The sequence below is a fragment of the Budorcas taxicolor genome, chromosome 13 (assembly GCF_023091745.1).
Source record: "Budorcas taxicolor isolate Tak-1 chromosome 13, Takin1.1, whole genome shotgun sequence".
Lineage (NCBI taxonomy): Eukaryota > Metazoa > Chordata > Mammalia > Artiodactyla > Bovidae > Budorcas > Budorcas taxicolor.
Genome location: NC_068922.1, coordinates 29,054,404 through 29,077,954, shown reverse-complemented (window position 1 = coordinate 29,077,954; position 23,551 = coordinate 29,054,404). Strand labels below are relative to the sequence as shown.

Below are 23,551 nucleotides of genomic sequence, written 5' to 3'. Positions count from 1 at the left end.
AGAGGCTTTGCATACTTCTAGCACGTTACAGCATACCACTGGGAGGTACCTATACCTTTGTTTGAATGTTTCCTGTTGTCTTATTGTTTTTTTAATGTATTTATTTATTTATGAGTTCACTGGGTCTTCGTTGCTGTGAGTGTGCTTTCTCTACTTGGGGCGAGCAGGGGCTGGTCTTCTTTGTGATTCATAGGTTTCTTTCTCATTGTGGTGGCTTCTCTTGTTGTGGAGCACAGGTTCAGTAGTCATGGCCCACACTGGCTTAATTGCCCCAAGGCATGTGGGATCTTCCTAGACTGGGAATCAAACCTGTGTCTTCTGCATTGGCAGGCAGATTGTTAACCACTAGACCACCAGAGAAGCCCAGAACCTGTGCTTTAGAAGTCTGGCTGTTAAGATGATATTCAGGACTGAAAATATTCAGTAGGTATGCATCAGTACCTATTTCTGCTTTATTGACTATGTCAAAGCCTTTGACTGTGTGGATCACAATAAACTGTGGAAAATTCTGAAAGAGATGGGAATACTAGACCACTTGACCTGCCTCTTAGAAACCTGTATGCAGGTCAGGAAGCAACAGTTAGAACTGGACATGGGACAACAGACTGGTTCCAAATAGGAAAAGGAGTACGTCAAGGCTGTATATTGTCACTGCTTATTTAACTTCTATGCAGAGTACATCATGAGAAACGCTGGGCTGGAAGAAGCACAGGCTGGAATCAAGATTGCTGGGAGAAATATCAATAACCTCAGATATGCAGATGACACCATCCTTATGGCAGAAAGTGAAGAGGAACCTCATCAAGAACCTCTTGATGGAAGTGAAAGAGGAGAGTGAAAAAGTTGGCTTAAAACTCAACATTCAGGAAACTAAGATCATGGCATCTGGTCCCATCACTTCATGGGAAATAGATGGGGAAACAGTGGAAACAGTGTCAGACTTTATTTTGGGGGCTCCAAAATCACTGCAGATGGTGATTGCAGCCATGAAATTAAAAGATGCTTACTCCTTGGAAGGAAAGTTATGACCAACCTAGATAGCGTGTTCAAAAGCAGAGACATTACTTTGCCAACAAAGGTCTGTCTAGTCAAGGCTATGTTTTTTCCAGTGGTCATGTATGGATGTGAGAGTTGGACTGTGAAGAAAGCTGAGTGCCGAAGAATTGATGCGTTTGAACTGTGGTGTTGGAGAAGACTCTTGAGAGTCCCTTGGACTGCAAGGAAATCCAATCAGTCCATTCTAAAGGAAATCAGTCCTGGGTGTTCATTGGAAGGACTGATGCTGAAGCTGAAACTCCGGTACTTTGGCCACCTCATGGGAAGAGATGACTCACTGGAAAAGACTCTGATGCTGGGAGGGATTGGGGGCAGGAGGAGAAGGGGACGACAGAGGATGAGATGGCTGGATGGCATCACTGACTCGATGGACGTGAGTCTGAGTGAACTCCGGGAGTTGGTGATGGACAGGGAGGCCTGGCATGCTGTGATTCATGGGGTCACAAAGAGTCAGACACAACTGAGCGACTGAACTGAACTGAACTGAACTGAACTGATGCATCAGTAAGAACAATGTTGCCTATTAAAAATGCTGGAGAGGTGGAGAAAAGGGAACCCTGCTATACTGCTGGTGGGAACGTAAGTTGGTAAAGCCATTATGGAAAACAGTATGGAGGTTCCTCAGAAAACCAAAAATAGAATTACTGTATGATACAGCAATCCTACTCCTGGGTATATGCCTGGACAAAACTATAATTTAAAAAGATACGTGCATCCCTATATTCATAGCAGAACTATTCACAGTAGCCAATACATGAAACAACCTAAATGTCCACCAAGGGATGATTGGATAAAAAAGATGTGGTACATATATACAACAGCACGCTGCTGCTGCTGCTGCTGCTGCTGCTAAGTCACGTCAGTCGTGTCTGACTCTGTGCGACCTCATAGACGGCAGCCCAACAGGCTCCTCTGTCCCTGGGATTCTCCAGGCAAGAACACTAGAGTGGGTTGTATTTCCTTCTCCAATGCACAAAAGTGAAAAGTGAAAGTGAAGTCCCTCAGTCATGTCTGACTCTTAGCGACCCCATGAACTGTAGCCTACCAGGCTCCTCCGTCCATGGGATTCTCCAGGCAAGAGTACTGGAGTGGGGTGTCATTGCCTTCTCCGACAATGGCATACTACTCAGCCATACAAAGGGAACAAAATAATGCCATTTGGAGCAAATGGATGCAACTAGAGATTATTATACTAAGTGAAGTAAGTCAAAAAGAAAAAGACATCTAGGTTGCTTCCATGTTCTAGCTATTGTAAATAGTGCTGTGATACAGATGAAAGGATAAAGAAGTTGTGGTGCATATACACAATGGAATATTACTTAGCCATATAAAGGGATGAATTTTAGTCAGTTCCAATGAGGTGGATGAACCTAGAACCTCTTATACAGAGTGAAGTAAGTCATAAAGAGAAAGATAAATATCATATTCTAATGCATATATACAGAATCTAGAAAAATGGTCCTGAAGAATTTATTTGCAGGGCAGCAGTGGAGAAACAAACATAGAGAATAGACTTATGGACAGGGGAGGTGGGGGGAGAGGGTGAGATGTATGGAGAGAATAACATGGAAACTTACATTACCGTATGTAAAATAGATAGCCAACAGGAATTTGCTGTATGGCTCAGGAAAATCAAACAGGGGCTCTGTATCAACCTGGAGGGGTGGGATGGGGAAGGAGATGGGAGGGAGATTCAAAAGGGAGAGGATATATGTATACCTATGGCTGATTCATGTTGAGGTTTGATAGAAAACAACAAAATTCTGTAAAGCAACTATCCTTCAATTAAAAATAAATTAATTTAAAAAACAATAAAAAAGAGAAAGACAAATACCATATGATGTCATTTATATGTGGAAATGTAAAATATGACACAATGGAACTTATCTATGAAACAGAAACAGACTCACAGATATAGAGGACAGATTTGTGGTTGCCAAGGGGGAAGCAGAGGTGTGGGGGCTGGAATGGGAGTTTGGGATTAGCAGATGCAAACTGGTATACAAGAATGGATAAACAGTAAGATCCTACTGTATAGCACAGGGAACTATATTCAATATCCTGATAAACCATAATGGAAAAAATATTTAAAAAAGAATCTCTATAGGTGAAAACCTGTCACTTTGCTGTACAGCAGAGACTGGGCTACACTGTAAATCAACTATACTTCAGTAAAAAAATAAAAAAGAAGTAAAAGAAACATTGGTTTTTAAGATATAAAAACACCTTTGTTTTGACCCATAAATAGCTGCCCCCAGGTCCTTGAGTGCCATCCATTCCCCACATCACTCCTCTCAGGAGGTATTTTTAGTCCTGTGGCTTTGGAGAATTGTCTGCTTGGAGTCTATATTTTGTAGCAAGTATCCTTTCCTCCCCCACTTCTGGACACAGCTTTCTTTCTCTTGGGGAACTGTGCCTTCCCCATTCTCTAAGGTTCTGAGGAGGCTTCCAACCACAGCACCTCCTCCCCTCCATGGCCCATGGGGTGGGCAGTGATGTAGGTCCCTATTCCTTGACAGGCATATGCATGTAATCCAAGACAGAGCCACCAGAGGCTTCCCCTTGAACTCTACACAGTCACCTCGGTATCCATAAGGGGATGGGTTCCAATACCCTCCTGTCCTCCACAGATCCTCAAGTCCTTTACATAAAAAGGTTTCTGAAATTTGATCAAAGTTTGGTTGAATTCACTGACATGGAGGGCTGACTACATTATGAGTGCAGGGACTGAGACACTCTTTGTCCCCCTTTGAAACATGAGCCAAAAGGCTATGGCCCTATATCATCTGGTGGCCTTGACTGTGCAAAGAAGGAGAAGCCTGGGAAGCAACACAAAGATAGAAATGGACCGATGGAGAGATTGAGAGAAAGAGAGGACCCTGGTGATATCTGACTACCAGACCAAATTTCTATCCTTTATAATAGCAGTTCTCAAGCTTGGGTGTGTGTCAGCATCAGGGGGAGCACTAATAAGTGATCCAGAGCCCAGCCATGGTGAAGTGGGAAAGGGCTGGCTCCTTTGTATTTGTTCCACATCCTCCAGGTGGTTTGGATACACATCAAAAGTTGAGAACTACAACTTGACAAACATGTGACCCAATATACCTCCTCTTTTGCAGCAGCGACTTAGGTTTCTGACATGCAGACACTAAGAAGCACCAAGGACTCTATGGCATCATGCAAACAGGAAACAAAGCAAATCCCTGGTCAAGGCCCCAGTGTCCTGATCTTGGGTAGCTGAGTGCATTGCAGGTTTTGTTCATGAGGAATATTCTCCATGGACCCAGTGCTGATGGGAGGGAAATGTTGAAGTGATTAAGACAGAAATGACACCTCCCATCTTCCTGGGCTTCCCTACATCTACAGTTATCTAAAGGGAATTCCCTGAGTTGGCAGAGCTTTCCTTTATGTGGGCTTCTATCCCAGCTCCATGTGACAGCAACAGCCCAACCCTTACACCACAGTCATCTTAGGATTTGGGACCAGGATAGAATAGAAGCCATATTCTTGGAAGTGCATCGAAAATCTCTCATTAGCCCAGATTGGGTCACATGACCACTCTGTACCAATAACAGGGAAATACAGTGGCCTGCTGGGCCCAGCCCAGAGTCACATGGCCACCTCCGGCGTGGTGGGGACGGACATATGTGTGGGGGAGAATTGAATTGGCTTCATAAGAACAACAATTCATTACTAGGGGGAAAGGATGACTTTAAAGAGGAAATCAGGACACACTTACTAGAAAATGTGAGTGAATTCCAGGCAGCAAAATCGACAGATGTCTACTACAGTTGGACTGTTGTCATTTTATTCTAGCTTTGCTGGGAAAAAGCCAGTAAGAACAAATTCAGCAAATCACAGACTTACACTGAAGAGAAGAAACTCAAGAATCTAGGAGCTCAGCCTTTTTTCTCTAAATAGAACATAGTTTATGCTATTAAAGACAGATGCTTATTTATTCTATGCTGAGAGCTCTCTGGCCAGGCAGATTCCAAATATCCTTCCATCTGCAGATCCTTCCAGGGCTTTGCAATTTTTACTAGTTAATGACAAGACTGGGGGAGGGGAAACTTAAAATGAAGTAATAAATGCATTTGGAAGAATGTTAAAGGCTTAGTTATTTCACACTTCTGGAATTCAGAGCAATGAAAAAGTAAACAGTCTTACTGGCTCAAAGGGGAATCCTTCCATCCATGAAACAAATTTATTTTGATTATTTTGGCTTCTCAAGAGATGTTTCCTGTGGCTGTATTATAAAAAATTCTTCATGTTTTTATCCTATACTGTTCTACTGGGCCTTGTGAAACAAGAAATTATTTGCTGCATTTACTTGCTGTGGAATGGGGCTTCACTATCATTTGCATATCTTTCGTATACTATTAATTCAGATCTTTTTTAGAATTGTAATTGTGGAAGCAATTTTCATTACAATTTCTTGTAACGTATAAATTTGAGATAATTGGACTGGAAGGCTTGTTTGTCCAAATTGCCTGCATCAGTACTATTTCATGGGTCTTGAAAGTATGAAGAAATTTTGAAACTGGTCCCTGATGATAAACATTTGAAGATGATTTTTGATCTCTGAAAACAACATTTGTACCCAATATAGGTGAAACCAATTCCTTTCTGAGTTGATACTGATGGTGGTTTAATGAAACTAATCTTTATAAACTGAAAAGAATATTTTTTTATCTTACCAACCAAGTTTGAGAGTATGATGAATTCTCAGATGAGATATGACCTAGGAGCTACAAACTTAGAACAAATTGGGGATTTGATAGATCCTATGATAGATGGGGACTTCCCTGGTGGCTCAGATGGTAAAGCATCTGTCTACAATGCGGGAGACCCAGGTTTGTTCCCTGGGTTGGGAAGATCCCCTGATAGATGGGCTTCTCTCGTGGCTCAGACAGTAAAGAATCTGCCTGCAGTGCAGGAGACCTGGGTTTGATCCCTGGGTTGGGAAGATCCCCTAGAGAAGGAAATGGCAACCCACTGTAGTATTGTTGTCTGGAAAATCCCATGGACAAAGGAGCCTGGTGGGCTAGAGACCATGGGGTCTCAAAGAGTCAGATACAACTGAGCAACACAGCAGCAGCAGCAGCCTATAGTAGATAATGTCAGTTTTGGAATTCCATTGTTCCCATCTGGTTAGAGAGTAGTTATCATTTATGGAAGCCTCTTGATGAAAGTGAAAGAGGAGAGTGAAAAATTTGACTTAAAGCTCAACATTCAGAAAACTAAGATCATGGCGTCTGGTCCCATCACTTCATGGGAAATAGATGGGGAAACAGTGGAAACAGTGTCAGACTTTATTTTGGGCTCCAAAATCACTGCAGATGGTGACTGCAGCCATGAAACTAAAAGATGCTTACTCCTTGGAAGGAAAGTTATCACCAACCTGGATAGCATATTCAAAAGCAGAGACATTACTTTGGTAACAAAGGTCCGTCTAGTCAAGGCTATGGTTTTTCCAGTGGTCATGTATGGATGTGAGAGTTGGATTATGAAGAAAGCTGAACACTGAAGAACTGATGCTTTTGAACTGTGGTGTCGGAGAAGACCTTTGGACTGCAAGGAGATCCAACCAGTCCATCCTAAAAGAGATCGATCAGTCCTGAGTGTTCATTGGAAGGACTGATGCTGAAGCTGAAACTCCAATACTTTGGCCACCTCATGCGAAGAGTTGACTCATTGGAAAAGACTCTGATGCTGGGAGGGATTGGGGGCAGGAGGAGAAGGGGAAGACAGAGGAGGAGATGGCTTGATGGCCATCACCGATTCGATGCACATGAGTTTGGGTGAACTCTGGGAGTTGGTGTTGGACAGGGAGGCCTGGTGTGCTGTAATTCATGGGATCACAAAGAGTCGGATGCGACTGAGCGACTGAACTGACTGACTGACACCCGTAAGCTTTATTAAGGTCCAGAACATCTTCTACTGGGCTAAATTTTTAGAGGAAACAAAGTGTATGAAGAAAGTTTGTCAACCTAGGGAGAAAGTGAGAAGGGAACTACCTACAATATAATTCAAGAGACTGGAGAAGGAATCTTTCCTAAAGATTAAGATCCCATAGATTTAGCACATTACAGGCACTCAACAGATATTTATTCAACGAAGGAAAAAAATAAAGGAATCAGACAAAATTAGAAAAGCCCCATGGAGATGTTCCTTTTAATTTACCTCCACTTCTAGCTGGACCAGCTTTGATGAGTGCTACATATGGGAGTCACAATTGTCATTAAAGCGTGTCATACCAGAGCTCAGAGAAGAATGTGTCTGCTTACTTTCCCAGAGATAAACATAACTGAGCTGGAATAGAATTTTCTGAGGTACATGAAATCAGCTTTTTGAATTGTGAAAAATAAAATATAGTTCTTTTTGTTGCACCATACTGGCTGACTTTCCATCTTATGAAGAAACCTGCCACTACTGTATTTAATTAACTGATGTCCCCTAATGGATCAGTCACAGACGATGCCTGAGTTTCTTCCACATGAACAGCACCTGGAGTCTGTAACCCAGCACCCCCATAGTTATTCTACTCAACATCTGTGGTTGAGTTAGTTCCTTATCCAGGGCCTCAGTTCATAAGGGCATGGTCAAGTTTTTTTCAGATCTTGATCTCATTTTAACTAGTCAATTTGCAAAAAGCTATTGCTGTCCATTAATGCATTGTTTTTCTTTTCTCTCTGTTTTTTTTTTTTTTTTTCTGGTTTGTGGGACTGGAATTCAGGAAGAAGAGGAATCCCCAAGAGAACCACAGTGCCTCGGAGTGGAACCGAAGATGGCAGCAGGTAGAGTCCATTCACGGCAACGCCTCCTTTCCTGGGCTGCTGTTGTTGACAGCAGGGCTCGAAGAATCCAAAAGTTTGCAGATCACAAAAGAAAATTTGTGTGTTCCCATTGATTGGAAACATGACTAGGAATGTCACTTGTGATGTATGCCAGGCACGACATCTGGACAGTCTGGTCGTGGTGCAAAAAATAGCTTCTTCTCTCTCTTTTTTTTTTTTTTCTTTCTTCTAATGATTTCAGTGCTTGCTGAACAAATACTTGCAATGAAGTAGATGATGATAATGATGAAGATATTTCAAATTTAGTCATACTAAAATAAGTAGTGCATTTTTTTCTGAACTATTTATGATTACCTTGGAAAATGCTATCTAGATGCAGTTGCTTTTTAAAAAAATGTGTATAGTTAAATATGCAGCTTTGCTAAAGATATTTACCCCATCATAGGACTTCATATGAGATAAAATGCAAAGGAGCAAATGAGCCTATACTTTAGTTTCTTCCTATGATTGGTAATGATAATGAGATGTAATAGTCATAAAAATAAACAGTTGAATGGACCTCATAATAATGAGAGCTAAATCTTAATACTCTCTGCTTCTAGTTTCCAATGACTATGAGGAGGGGTTAGAAGAGGGCTCCAGATATGTTTGCCACTGGCAGAGGCTCATGTTCTTGTAAGTTAATGAAAATCAGGGAGAATAATTAAGAAAATTAAAATGGTAATGAGAAGAATATGCAAGGTGGATGTGTGTGGGGGGTAGAGGGGAACTGGCACCCTGTTCAGATTTCCATGGAGGAGAGAGAATTGGCGATTAACCAGCTCTGGCATCTCCCTCTATGCCCCTCCCAAGTGTCTGCCCCATCAGAAACAGACACTGTTTTAGGTTCATGTTTCTTCTGACTTGCGCCCCTTGCAGATTCTTGCATGACTGGTTCCTTTCCTTCAAGTAGCTCTCAGCTGAAACATCCAGTCCCAGAGGCTACTTTGTTGTTCCTTGAGATCACTCTTCATCTCACTGTCTGTTTTTATTGGGTTGGCCCAAAAGTTTAATTGGGTTTTGCTACAAGATCTTATGGGAAACAAACAAACAAACTTTTGAGCTAACCCAATATTTTTTTTTCCATAATACTTATTACGATCCCAAATCATCTTTCTATGGATTGGTTTCCTTTCTTATTGTTCCCTCAAGATATTGTAGCATAGGAGTTGAGTCTGGAAGGACAGATATGAAAACCTATTTGTGAAAAGAAGTGCATTAGCTGGGGTGTTTATAAAGTGAAAACAAAATACTGTAAATTGACTCCAAAGGGATATCTATTTGAAATTCTGCCCCCCCTCCCTGTTTTTTGGCTGATGATCTGATCCTTTGGTATCTGTCACCTTATCCTGAGGTCTATGATTTCTATTTGCAGGGGCAACCCAGGGTACAGTGACAGGTTAATTGGGAGTGTGTTTAAATATCACCAGCTTTGCACTCTAATGATTCAGCATCTGTGTATGATTGAAGTTTTTCTTGATAAGTGACCTGCCTGTAATAGATAGAACCCTAATGCCTGCTCAGAATCAGGTAGCATCCTCCCTTGACTTTATGGATACAATAGCTGAATGGATGGAGTAGCTCACTTAAGTCCCTCCTAATGTGATACAGCGTGGGTTGCTGTCAGCTGGTGCTCTGTTTCAGCAAGACCAGCATTGGGAAGGTTCATTTGGTGAATGAGGTTTACCTTTGCCTTCAGCCTACCCTTCTGGTGCCCTGCACCTCCTAGTGAGGTTCCTCCTCACTACCTCACCCCCTGATTTCTCTACCTTCAGAAGACTGTGCAGTCAGGCACATAAACCTTAGTCCATGTTAATTCACATCATTGTGTTGCTTCTTCTTCAGCCAATTGCTATTTAAGCCACAGAGCTACCTGTGGAATGAAAAAATGTGGTAGTTGTTAAAGGGATCAACAAACAGATAAAGAAGAAGGGACATTCCCGGATACAATCGCAATGCCTGTGGAACCACTTTCTCAAGCTGAGCATTGAATGGCCCTGAGTCATGGAACGCTCAGCAAAGATTCCATTAGAGAGTGTTTCTTCAGAGCAGGAATTGTGTCTCTTCACAAGTCAGTGCTCCAACACTAAGTTGTGTCTGGCTTTCTGTGACCCTTTGGACAATAGCCAGACAGGCTCCTTTATCCTTAGAATTATCCTGGCAAGGGTACTAGAGTGGGTTGGCATTTCCCCCTCCAGGAGATCTTCCTAACCCACGCCTCCTGCATTGGCAGGTGGATTCTTTACCAATGAGCCACCTGGGAAGCACATTTATAAGTGAGGTTAAATCCTTTATTGAAAGACGCCATTTTCAAGACATAACTTCTTTCTGATATAATGTTCAAGGCAAAAATAAAGGATGGAAAGCTGAACTGAAATGAAACTTATCACCCTGCACAGGGAAAAGGAAGAATGAGTGATAGACCCATGAGATGGAGGTATCATGGAGAAGAATTTCCATAAACTTAAGAGCCCCTTTGATATGACCATGACATCACTTCTATAATTGAGAAAAAATAAATATGCTTTACTGATAGTGACAAGGAAGAAGGCGTAATTTCTGCGAGGGAGAACTCTACATCAGCAAAACAGCTGACAGTATCACCCAATTCAGTTTGGTTTAGTTCAGTCACTCAGTCGTGTCTGACACTTTGCGACCCCATGAATCACAGCACGCTAGGCCTCCCTGTCCATCACCAACTCCCGGAGTTTACTCAAACTCATGTCCATTGAGTTGGTGATGCCATCCAACTATCTCATCCTCTGTTATCCCCTTCTCCTCGCTGCCTCAATCCTTCCCAGCATCAGGGTATTTTCAAATGAGTCATTTCTTCCCATCAGGTGGCCAAAGTAATGGAGTTTCAGCTTCAACATCAGTTCTTCCAATGAATTTTCAGGACTGATTTCCTTTAGGATGGACTGGTTGGATCTCCTTGCAGTCCAAGGGACTCTCAAGAGTTTTCTTCGACACCACAGTTCAAAAGCGTCAATTCTTTGGTACTCAGCTTTCTTTTATAGTCCGACATCCATACATGACTACTGGGAAAATCATAGCTTTAACTAGACAGACCTTTGTTGACAAAGTAATGTCTCTGATTTTTAATATGCTGGCTAGGTTGGTCATAACTTTTCTTCCAAGGAGTTAGCGTCTTTTAATTTCGTGGCCGCAGTAACAACCTGCAGTGATTTTGGAGCCCAGGAAAATAAAGTCTGTCACTGTTTCCACTGTTTCCCCATCTATTTGTCATAAAATAATGGGACCAGATGCCATGATCTTAGTTTTCTCAGTGTTGAGTTTTAAGCCAACTTTTTCACTCTCCTCTTTCACTTTCATCAAGAGGCTCTTTAGTTCTTCATTTTCTGCCATAAGGGTGGTGTCATCTGCATATCTGAGGTTATTGATATTTCTCCTAGCAATCTTGATTCCAGCTTGTGCTTCATCCAGCCCAGTATTTCACATGATGTATTCTGCATATAAATTAAATAAGCAGGGCGACAATATGCAGCCTTGACGTACTCCTTTCCCTATTTGGAACCAGTCTGTTGTTCCATGTCCAGTTCTAACTGTTGCTTCCTGACCTGCATACAGATTTCCCAAGAAGCAGATAAGGTGGTCTGGTATTCCCATCTCTTGAAGAGTTTTCCATGGTTTGTTGTGTACCACAGAGTCAAAGGCTTTGGCATAGTCAATAAAGCAGAAATAGATGTTTTTCTGGAACTCTCTCACTGTTTTGATGATCCAATGGATGCTGGAAATTTGATCTCTGGTTCCTCTGCCTTTTCTAAACCCAGCTTGAACATCTGGAAGTTCATGGTTCACATACTGCTGAAGACTGGATTGGAGAATTTTGAGCATTACTTTGCTAGCGTGTGAGATGAGTGCAACTGTGTGGTAGTCTGAGCATTCTTTGGCATTACCTTTCTTAGGGATTGGAATGAAAACTAACCTTTTCCAGTCCTGTGGCCACTGCTGAGTTTTCCAAATTCGCTGGCATATTGAGTGCAGCACTTTCACAGCATCATCTTTTAGGATTTGAAATAGCTCAACTGGAATTCCATCACCTCCACTAGCTTTGTTCATAGTGATGCTTCCTAAGGCCCACTTGACTTGGCATTCCAGGATGCTCTCTAGGTGAGTGATCACACCATCGTGATTATCTGGGTCATGAAGGTCTTTTTTGTACAGTTCTTCTGTGTATTCTTGCCACCTCTTTTGAATATCTTCTGCTTCTGTTAGGTCCATACCATTTCAGTCCTTTATTGTGCCCATCTTTACATGAAATGTTCCCTTAGTATCTCTAATTTCCTTGAAGAGATCTCTAGTCTTTCCCATTCTATTATTTTCCTCTATTTCTTTGCATTGATCACTGAGGAAGGCTTTCTTATCTCTCCTTGCTATTCTTTGGAACTCTGCATTCAAATAGATATATCTTTCCTTTTCTCTTTTGCTTTTCACTTCTCCTCTTTTCACAGCTATTTGTAAGGCCTCTTCAGACAATCATTTTGCCTTTTTGCACTTCTTTTCTTGGGGATGGTCTTGATCCCTGTCTCCTGTACAATGTCACGAACTTCCATCCATAGTTCTCCAGGCACTCTGTCTATCAGATCTAATCCCTTAAATCTATTTCTCACTTCCACGGTATAATTGTAAGGGATTTGATTTAGGTCATACCTGAATGGTCTAGTGGTTTTCCCTACTTTCTTCAATTTCAGTCTGAATTTGGCAATAAGAAGTTCATGATCTGAGCCATAGGCAGCTCCCGGTCTTGTTTTTGCTGACTGTATAAAGCTTCTCCATCTTTGGCTGCAAAGAATATAATCAATCTGATTTTGGTGTTGGCCATCTTGTGATGTCCATGTGTAGTCTTCTCTTGTGTTGTTGGAAGAGGGTGTTTGCTATGAGCAGTGTGTTCTTTTGGCAAAATTCTATTAACCTTTGCCCTGCTTCATTCTGCACTCCAAGGCCAAATTTCCTGATACTCCAAGTATTTCTTGACTTCCTACTTTTACATTCAAGTCCCCTATAATGAAAAGAACATCTTTTTTTGGGTGTTAGTTCTAGAAGGTCTTGGAGGTCTTCATAGAAACGTTCAACTTCAGCTTCTTCAGCATTATTGGTTGGGACATAGACTCGGACTACTGTGATACTGAATGGTTTTCCTTGAAGTACTGCATTTCAGACTCTTTTGTTGACTATGATAGCTACTCCATTTCTTCTAAGGGATTCTTGTCCGCAGTAGTAGATATAATGGTCATCTGAGTTAAATTCACCCATTCCAGTCCATTTAGTTCATTGATTCCTAAAATGTCGACATTCACTCTTGCCATCTCCTGTTTGACCGTTTTCAATTTGCCTTGATTCATGGACCTAACATTCCAGTTTCCCATGCATGGGACCTTTCAGTCTTCACTAACTCCACCATAGTTTGGCCCCAGGTAAATAAAAGGGAGGGAACACAGCCCCACCCATCAACAGAAAATTGGATTAAAAATTTACTGAGCATGGCCCATCTATCAGAACAAGACCCAGTTTCCCCCTCAGTCAGTCTTTCCCTTCAGGAAGCTTCCATAAGCCTCTTATCCTTCTCCATCAGAGGGCAGACAGACTGAAAACCACAATCACAGAAAACTAACCAATCTGATCACATAGACCACAGCCTTGTCTAACTCAGTGATACTATGAGCCATGCCGTGTAGGGCTACCCAAGATGGGTGGGTCATGGTGGAGGGTCTGACAAAATGTGATCCACTGGAGAAGGGAATGGAAAACCATTTCAGTATTCTTGCCTTGAGAACTCCGTGAACAGTATGAAAAGGCAAAAAGATAGGACACTGTAAAGATGAACTTCCCAGGTCAGTAGGTGCCCAATATGCTACTGGAGATCAGTGGAGAAATAACTCCAGAAAGAATGAAGGGACAGAGCCAATGCAAAACAACACCCAGTTGTGGATGTGACTGGTGATAGAAGCAAAGTCACCTGATTAGCCAGGTTTGAAAAAAATATTTACATAGTGTGAGAGTTGTGTGTTAGATTTTATTTGAGGGCAAAATAGGGACTGCAGCCCGGGAGATAGCATTCCAGACAGCTCTGAGAAAATGCTCAGAGAAGGTGAGGGAAGGAGCTAGGACATATAAGAGTTTTGCAACAAAGGGCAGGTAGGGCAGTTAGTCGGGAACATCAAAATATTACTGCTTAAGAAACCAGATACATCAGGTTAAGGAATTTAGTGCTTTCTACGTGAGGGAAGATGCGAGAGTCTCCACTCACTGAAATCATTTTTTGATATGCATCTCAGCTATCTGGGGTCAGTATCCTGTGTTATCAGATTCTGAGTTTTCCCAAGGCTTACTGTAGGGAGTGGACACAGACTGATAGCTGCTAGATGGCAGAAGTTCTTTCCTTCCTGAGTTCCTTCAGGGCTCAGCAGCTCGCGTTGGAGGGCCACAGTTGCTGATGACTGTGATATCCTTTGTTTACTGATATGGCAGGAGACATTCCATTTCTCACCAGTTTTTGGAAGGTGCTAAGGACCTGCATCATCATGCGGATGGCACCACCCTCATGGCAGAAAGTGAAGAGGAACTAAAGAGCCTCTTGATGAAAGTGAAAGAGGAGAGTTGAAAAAGTTGGCTTAAAGCTCAACATTCAGAAAACTAAGATCATGGCATCTGGTCCCATCACTTCATGGCAAATAGATGGGGAAACAGTGGAAACAGTGGCAGACTTTATTTTGGGGGGCTCCAAAATCACTGCAGATGGTGATTGCAACCATGAAATTAAAAGATACTTGCTCCTTGGAAGAAAAGTTATGACCAACCTTCACAGCATATTAAAAATCAGAGACATTACTTTTTCAACAAAGGTCTGTCTAGTTAAAGCTATGGTTTTTCCAGTAGTCATGTATGAATGTGAGAGTTGGACTATAAAGAAAGCTGAGAGCCAAAGAACTGTGGTGTTGGAGAAAACTCTTGAGAGTCCCTTGGACTGCAAAGATATCCAACCAGTCCATCCTAAAGGAGATCAGTCCTGGGTGTTCATTGGAAGGACTGATGTTGAAGCTGAAACTCCAGTACTTTAGCCACCTGATGCGAAGAGCTGACTCATTTGAAAAGACCCTGATGATGTTAAAGATTGAAGGTGAGAGGAGAAGGGGATGACAGAGGATGAGATGGTTGGATGGCATCACCATCTTGATTGGACTTGATTTTGAGCAATCTCTGAGAGTTGGTGATGGACATGGAAGCCTGGGGTGCTGCAATCCATGGGGTTGCAAAGAGTCGGACACGACTGAGTGACTGAACTACTGAATTGAACTGAACTGAAGGACCTAAGGGGAAGAACTAGTCTACACATTCTCACCTGGGTATGTGCCTCAGTGAAAAAGTAGCTGTTGTATATTGGTCAGATTTTTGGTCTGCATGACTCAGACCCCCAACCTCTCTCAGGTCATTCTTTCCCTGGATTATCTCTTTCCTTTTTGCTCCTCTGTTGGTGGTGAGACCAATGAATGGGCCAGCTATGGTTTCTTGAGAGAATTCTTTTTAAAAAAGAATTGCATCCTTTCTGATGGCTATATTTTCAAGGGGAAAAAAAAAAGGAAAATGTGTTTTTAAAATATTGGCTTGATCTTGCCATGTTTCTTGCCATGCATGGCTTTAGAAGCAAGCCAAGTACTTTTGAATGCTGCAACAACTTTAAATGTGTTTAAAATCCAAGAAGACTTTGTGGAATCCTTATTGTCTTTTGGTCTGCACTCACCATGTGCTGGTAGGGCTGCAAACTTGCAACATTTTGTTCATTGGAGGCGGGAAGCCATTTTATTCCCATGAGAGGATTTCATCTGAGTGTTCTCCTTTGGCTAAAGGTCACCCAGGGCTGAGGGGGGCCCAACCACTGAGTGGGGCCCTTCAGAGGTGGCTGTCTGTGTCATCTGCACTTAGTCAAATTTTCATTTCCTGTGGTTTGCAGGTTATTCAAGTGTAAAGTAACAAGCATCAAATGGTTAAAATTCTACTAAAAATGGATGTGATGAGGGGGAAAATATATGTATTTTTGTAACCTTTCTGGGGATTGAGACCAGAGTTCCACTCTGCAGCTTCTTAAGTGGACATAATGTTACTGTGTATGTGAGGCTGGGCCCCCAAGGAGACTCAGAAGTCAGACTTTCTGACTGAGATCCATGTGAGAATTCAGAAATAAAACCTAGTCTCTGATAACCAGACAAAATGTCTGCTTTTGTTTTCACATCATAGGGAGAACAGTCAAAGTGAGGTTTCCACTCCAGCCAACTGTATTTCAGTAGACTCTCTTCTGATTGTGCAAGAAAGTTATTTGTCTTCCTTACTGATTTGTCTGAGGCCCCAGCCAAAGAATGACCAGAAAATTGTTCAGATAGGGAAATTAGGAAACAAAAGGGTGGTGTACTTCCTTTATTCTGAATTTACATTGTTTCTACTCCCTTAAACTTGGAACAGATAACCTGAGGATTCCTGGGAGGCTGTTTATTAGAGAAAATGCTACTGGAGGTGGTAGGTGAATTTCAGCAAAGTCCTGATGCTTAAATTCTTTTATGGGACTTTGCTACAGTATATATATTTTAAACTTATTTATCTATGTTTGGCTGCGCTGGGTCTTTGTTACTTTGCCCTGGCTTTCTCTAGTTTCAGAGATCTGTTGCCGCCTGCGGGTTTCAGTAGTAGTGGCACGTGGGCTCAGTAATTGCAGTTCACAGCTTCTAGAGCATCGGTGCAGTAGTCGTGGCTGATGGACTTAGTGGCTCTGTGGCAAGTGGAATCTTCCTGGACCAGGGATCGAATCCGTGTCCCCTGCCTTGGCTGGCAGATTCTTACCCACTGTGCCACGAGGGAAATCCCATACTTTAGTTTAACTTAAGGAATCTCACTACCATTGTTTGTCTCTGCTTCAGATAACAGTGTTTAGATGTTCACAATCACATAAATTCTTCCGAAGAAACAAAAGCAGTGCTATGCTTGTTGCTGGAGGTTTGTCAGAGGAACACATTCCTTTGAAGGTGATAACATTTCCTATTCCCAGAACTAAAACACCACTGGACAGGAGGCCATGGGCTCCAACATACATTCACAGAAAGGAAGATGTTTCCAGAATTTACTTACAGTTTCTGCATTGTCAGTGTCACTAGGAAAGAGTCTTTTCTTTTTTTGGCTTAGATATTCTTCACCTGGGAAGTCAGTAGGACTTGTCCTAAAATCTGAAGAGATGTTCTTCTGGTGACTGGGGTTGGGAGGATGTGGCAGTGGGGGAAATGACTGTGTTTGCAGGAGAGAGTGGTCTGCCCGGGAAGTCTTCCTGTCTGCAGTGATGGGAGACCTCCTGGTCTGCCTATTGAAAGGTGCCAGTCAGCCCCCAGCTCAGTGCCATATTCCAGGAGAAGGCATTAGAGAAAGGAAATCAGGTTCCCAAGTTCTCGGGGCTTTCCTAGGTGAAATTTCTTAAGTGATGGTCCACCCACTGCTCTGAACCCACTGCATCCATCCTCCTCAGCACGGCCCAGAGAGCAGTCCTGGCCTTTTCTCCTCTCCATAGGCACAGAGCTAATCATTTCCAGATTTTTTTTGGCGGGGGGAGGAATTCAACAGACCACCAATTGTTCATAAATGGGAAAGCAGAAATATAAAGAAAGTGAGGGTCTGCTTTAGTCCTCTGTGTTAACAGTATATCTGCTATGTTGTTGATTGACAGGCACCTGTGCCTTGAGGAGAAGCAGAAATTCTTCTCCACAGCTGATGTCTGGGTGTTCATTTGTTTTTTTTTAATGTGTGTGTTTTTTGTTTTTAAGATCACACCATGCGGGATCTTCATTCCCTGACCAGGGATCAAACCCATATCCCCTTCATTGGGAGCTTGGAGTCTTAACCACTAGGCAACCAAGGAAGTTCCTGATGTGAGGTTTTGACTCTGTGTACATTGTGCCAGGAGACACCTCCTCTGCTTTGTCCTGCCCCTTAGCTCAGTGGGGATGGAGGCTGAGAGCTTTCCAGAAGGTCAACCCGGAAAAGTGAATCAGTTCCCAGGGATGAAATTTTCAGTGTGGGAAATCAACCCTGAATATTCATTCGAAGGACTGATGCTGAAGTTCCAATAGTTGGGCCACCTGATGTGAAGAACTGATTCATTGGAAATGACCCTGATGCTGGGGAAAGATTGAGGGCAGGAGAAAGGGGTGACAGATGATGAGATGGTTGGATGGCAACTTTGACTCAATGGACATGAGTTTGAGCAAACTCTGGGAGATAGTGAAGGACAGGGAGGACTGGCAAGCTGCAGTCCGTGGGGTTGCGAAGAGTTGGATACCACTTAGTGACTGAACATGAACAAATACTTAAAGCTGAATACCCTAATCTCTGTTTGTGTGTGAGAGAGACAAGATATGTTTCTATCTAATTTCACTTCTTAAAAATTATTATTTTCTTGTTTATTTGACATTTATTATTCGGTCTTTGTAAGAACCCCCTCTGTAAGCTAAAGACAAAGGAGAAAAGCAAGGATATATCCATTTGAATGCAGAGTTTCAAAGAATAGCAAGGAGAGAGAAGAAAGCCTTCCTCAGTGATCAATGCAAAGAAATAGAGGAAAACAATAGAATGGGAAAGACTAGAGATCTCTTCAAGAAAATCAGAGATACCAAGGGAACATTTCATGGAAAGATGGGCACAATAAAGGACTGAAATGGTATGGACCTAACAGAAGCAGAAGATATTAAGAAGAGGCGGCAAGAATACACAGAACTATACAAAATGACCTTCATGACCCAGATAATCACGATGGTGTGATCACTCACCTAGAGCATCCTGGAATGCCAAGTCAAGTGGGCCTTAGGAAGCATCACTACGAACAAAGCTAGTGGAGGTGATGGAATTCCAGTTGAGCTATTTCAAATCCTAAAAGATGATGCTATGAAAGTGGTGCACTCAATACACCAGCAAATCTGGAAAACTCAGCAGTGGCCACAGGACTGGAAAAGGTTAGTTTTCATTCCAATCCCTAAGAAAGGTAATGCCAAAGAATGCTCAGACTACCACACAATTGCACTCATCTCACACGCTAGCAAAGTAATGCTCAAAATTCTCCAATCCAGGCTTCAGCAGTATGTGAACCATGAACTTCCAGATGTTCAAGCTGGGTTTAGAAAAGGCAGAGGAACCAGAGATCAAATTTCCAGCATCCATTGGATCATCAAAACAGTGAGAGAGTTCCAGAAAAACATCTATTTCTGCTTTATTGACTATGCCAAAGCCTTTGACTCTGTGGTACACAACAAACTGTGGAAAATTCTTCAAGAGATGGGAATACCAGACCACCTTATCTGCTTCTTGGGGAATCTGTGTGTAGGTCAGGAAGCAACAATTAGAACTGGACATGGAACAACAGACTGGTTCCAAATAGGGAAAGGAGTACGTCAAGGCTGCATATTGTCGCCCTGCTTATTTAACTTATATGCAGAGCACATCATGTGAAATACTGGGCTGGAAGAAGCACAAGCTGGAATCAAGATTGCTGGGAGAAGTATCAGTTGCCTCAGATATGCAGATGACACCACCCTTATGGCAGAAAATGAAGAACTAAAGAGCCTCTTGATGAAAGTGAAAGAGGAGAGTGAAAAAGTTGGCTTAAAACTCAACATTCAGAAAACTAGGATCATGCCATCTGGTCCCATTACTTCATGGCAAATAGATGGAGAAACAGTGGAAACAGTGACAGACTATTTTTTGGGAGCTCCAAAATCACTGCAGATGGTGACTGCAGCCATGAAATTAAGAGATGCTTGCTCCTTGGAAGAAAAGTTATGACCAACCTAGCCAGCATATTAAAAACCAGGAACATTACTTTGCCAACCAAAGTCTGTCTAGTCAAGGCTATGATTTTTCCAGTAATCATGTATGGATGTGAGAGTTGGACTATAAAGAAAGTTGAGTGCTGAAGAATTAATGCTTTTGAACTGTGGTGTGGAGAAGATTCTTGAGAGTCCCTTGGACTGCAAAGAGATTAAACCAGTGAATCCTAAAGGAAATCAGCTGAATATTCATTGGAAGGACTGATGTTGAAGCTGAAACTCCAATACTTTGGCCACTGGATGCTAAGAACTGACTGATTAGAAAAGATCCTGATGCTGGGAAAGATTGAAGGTAGGAGGAGAAGGGGACAACAGAGGATGAGATGGTTGGATGGCATCACCATCTCGACTGGACGTGAGTTTGAGCAGTGTCTGGGAGTTGGTGATGGACAGGGAGGCCTGGAATGCTGCAATCCATGGGGTTGCAAAGAGTCGGACACAACTGAGCGACTGAACTGAACTGAAGAATCCCTTAGGGAACGCAGAACTGGGATGGTGATGTTATTATTAGAATAGCATGTGCATTAAATAAATCAAACTGCCAGCAATGGTCTTTAAAGATTTCCATCCCGGGGGACTCTCTCTGCCCCCTCCCTGCTTCTTCCTTCCCACCCCCCCCACATCCCCCGCCTCCCGCACACAAATAAGAAGATGGCACTTGTGTTGTGTGCAATACATGTGGATACTCACCTAGCTCTCTCCTTGGAGCCCACCTTCCCTCTTGTTCTCAGGATGTACAAAGTAGGGGTCACCAGCTAGAAATTCCAGCTGAGTATTGTCACAAAAGCTTGAGGAGAGAAAATGTGAGGGTTTTTACATCTCAGAGATCGTTATTGTCATTGTTGTTGCTGCTTGCCCATGTCTCTCTGCAAACATTTCAGTGAAGTGGCACTTTTGGTCCCGGGGACCCTGAAGTCAGCTGCTTTGTTTCCAGCACTCCCCACGCGCTCCAGTTCAACCTGGCTTCGTGGCATCTGCACTTCACCACATGCTTCAGTGATTCCTGGTGCAGCAGCCACTGATCCCAAATTTGTATTAACATCTAGAAGGGGCACGGGGTCCAGCTTGGCCTGAGGCTGCTGTAAGGCCCTTCAGAGGTAGCCCTGAGCAATCACTTACGGGCCTTAGTGAGTCAATACCTCTGCTCTCTGGCCTCATAAAAAGCACAGCTGGGGAGTGTTGTCCCCACAGGGTCAAGCCCCAGTTACCCCCAGAAGTTGCTGGCTGCAATAAGCCCTGTGACAGCTACTCCCTCCCGTCTCTGCACCCCACTGCCCTCCTATATCCTCCACCACCCACATAAACTGGGGGAACCTGAACTAAAAGAAGATTCCTTGACACAGTCATGCATTGAACACTCATCATAACATATTTAAAAACATCAACAAGCCTGGTTGAAATCTCAAAAAACCTTTCAAAAATGTTTTTAAAAATCTAAATGCATAATAACTGCTTTGAAATTAGACTGCTCACAGATGCTGTCCATAGGCCTTGCTAGAATGTGGATTTTGATTTGGGCATAGCCAGAAGGGGCTAGAGGGCCTCCTGGGTGCTCAGATGGTAAAGACTCTGCCTGCAATGCAGGAGACCTGGGTTCAATCCTTGGGTCAGAAAGATCCCCTGGAGGAGGAAATGGCTGCCCACTCCAGCTTTCTTGCCTGGAGAATTCCATGGACAGAGGAGCCTGGCAGGCTATAGTCCATGGAGTTGCAAAGAGTTGGACTCAACTGAGCACACACACACACAGACACAAGCACAAAGTTTGAAAAGCAGGAACTTTCATTTAAAAATCTAAGTTCTTATTTCTCTCTAGAAATTGTAAGAATTGGCCAAACCAGGCCTACATCCTTAAGTGGTTTAAAAAAAAAATTAGCTGCGGTTGCATCCTCTAGGTGTCCCCTCTCCATCCTGCCTATGGTCTGAGGAGCAGGTAAGATGATGCGGGGGCTGTTGCTATGGAAACAGGAAGACATGCTAGCATCAAGCTGACGAGTGCTTACGACAGCCAGCAATCTTTACACAAGTCTCTGAAGCTCCCCTGGGATGGTTTCTTCTTTGTAAGGGGCTAATGCTGTCCTCTTCAGAGGATTCTCATGATCTCAGTGATGGAGGATTACTCACAATTTGCATCTCTGCAGGGTACCACGAGAAGAGCAAACCATTTAATGGATGGTGTGGCCCAACAGCTAGAAGTATTAATATATTCCATCTCACATCTTGATGACACGTGATGCTGGGGAACTTGGGGTCACCTAAGAGGCCACAAACTTCTCCTCTGGGTCATCTTTTCATGGGAACTGAGAGGTCAGTGTATTCCCACTGTGTAACCCACCAAGAAGGCTACAACCAAGGTCTTCTGTTTCTGCACTTGCTCAGCAAGCCTGATGTCATATCCCTTTGTGAGCATTTGCCCATCTGGCTATGTGCCTGGCACCTTTTAGATGGATTTTGATCAAGCATGACTCCTGTGTGCACTGCAGTCATAGAAATCTTTAGCTTTCTTATCCAAGGAGAAGCTGACAAAAGGGACAAAGTGCCCTTGGCTAATTTCAAGCTACAGAAGTAGAACAGATCGAGGACTGAGAAAGTCAGACCACATTCGCAGAGTCAATTCTAGTATTTGGTGGTAACTGTAAACACCAGGACATCCGTGTATTTGATCACAGGCTTCATTTGTCTGTTTGTTGAACAGGTTTATGAAGCCTGCTGTTATGCTGGATGCTAAGACAGGGTCTGAAGTCTTGCAGTCTTGCTTTTTTGTTCACCTGGAGCCAGTTGCTGCCCTCACCCTAATAGCCATGTTTCTGGAAGTTCATGCTTTGCCATTTATTTCTGTGCCTGGATTCTTCTCATGGCTGCCATCCTCCAAGAGGGTATGTAGATCCTTCAAACAATTTGAAAAGATGGAAGGAAAATTGATACTTGTGTCACTTCCTTCAGGTGACCGCAACTTTCTCTGCCCCTTACCTCTTACAATCCACTGATTTTATCCTGAATTATTCCAGTAAAGCTGCCATTTTTGATTTTCACATATTCAGGATCATATCATCTGAATTATTCTTTTCTAATACCTGAACATAAGACATCTGGTAACCATGCCAGTCCGATACTTAACAGTAATACAGTTAACATTTATTAAGTACGTGCAATGCACTAGGGACCTTGCTAAGTGCTTTGCATGGATTTCCTATTTAATCCTCTTAACAGTCCTATGGAGTAGGTACTATATTATTTCCACCATGCAGATAAGGGAACTCAGTTTAAAAAATCCATTTATCCCAACAAGTCTGGTTGAGTCAGTCCAAATCCTACTGTCTTAGCCATTTCAGTGACTCTGCAAATACCAAATGCCTTATGGATAGAGTTAAGAATTTCTGAGCAGTACCATGTACTGCAAGGCGATCAAACCGGTCAATCCTAAAGGACATCGGTCCTGAATATTCATTGAAAGGACTGATGCTGAAGCTGAAGCTCCAATACTTTGGCCACCTGATGCGAAGAACTAACTCACTGGAAAAGACCCTGATGCTGGGAAAGATTGAAGACAGAAGATGGGAACAACAGAGGATGAGATGGTTGGATGGTATCACCAACTCGCTGGACATGAGTTTGAGCAAGCTCCGGGAGGTGGTGATGGACAGGGAAGCCTGGTGTGCTGCAGTCCATGGGGTCGCAAAGAGTCAGACTCAACTGAGCGACTGAACTGAACTGAACTGAACTGAACCATTCAAGAGGCTTCCCTGGTGGCTCAGTGGTAAAGAATCTGCCTGCAAGGCAGGAGCTGTA

At 42.8% G+C, this 23,551-nt stretch overlaps 1 protein-coding gene across 1 annotated transcript in view; it reads left to right on the top strand.

The window, feature by feature from the left end:
* FAM107B (family with sequence similarity 107 member B) overlaps nt 1-23,551 on the top strand; it is a 212,328-nt gene that overhangs the window by 73,155 nt on the left and 115,622 nt on the right. Inside the window, exon 2 of the mRNA XM_052650681.1 lies at nt 7,793-7,853. Coding sequence (XP_052506641.1) covers nt 7,793-7,853 — 61 coding nt within the window. The remainder of the gene's footprint in view (nt 1-7,792; nt 7,854-23,551) is intronic.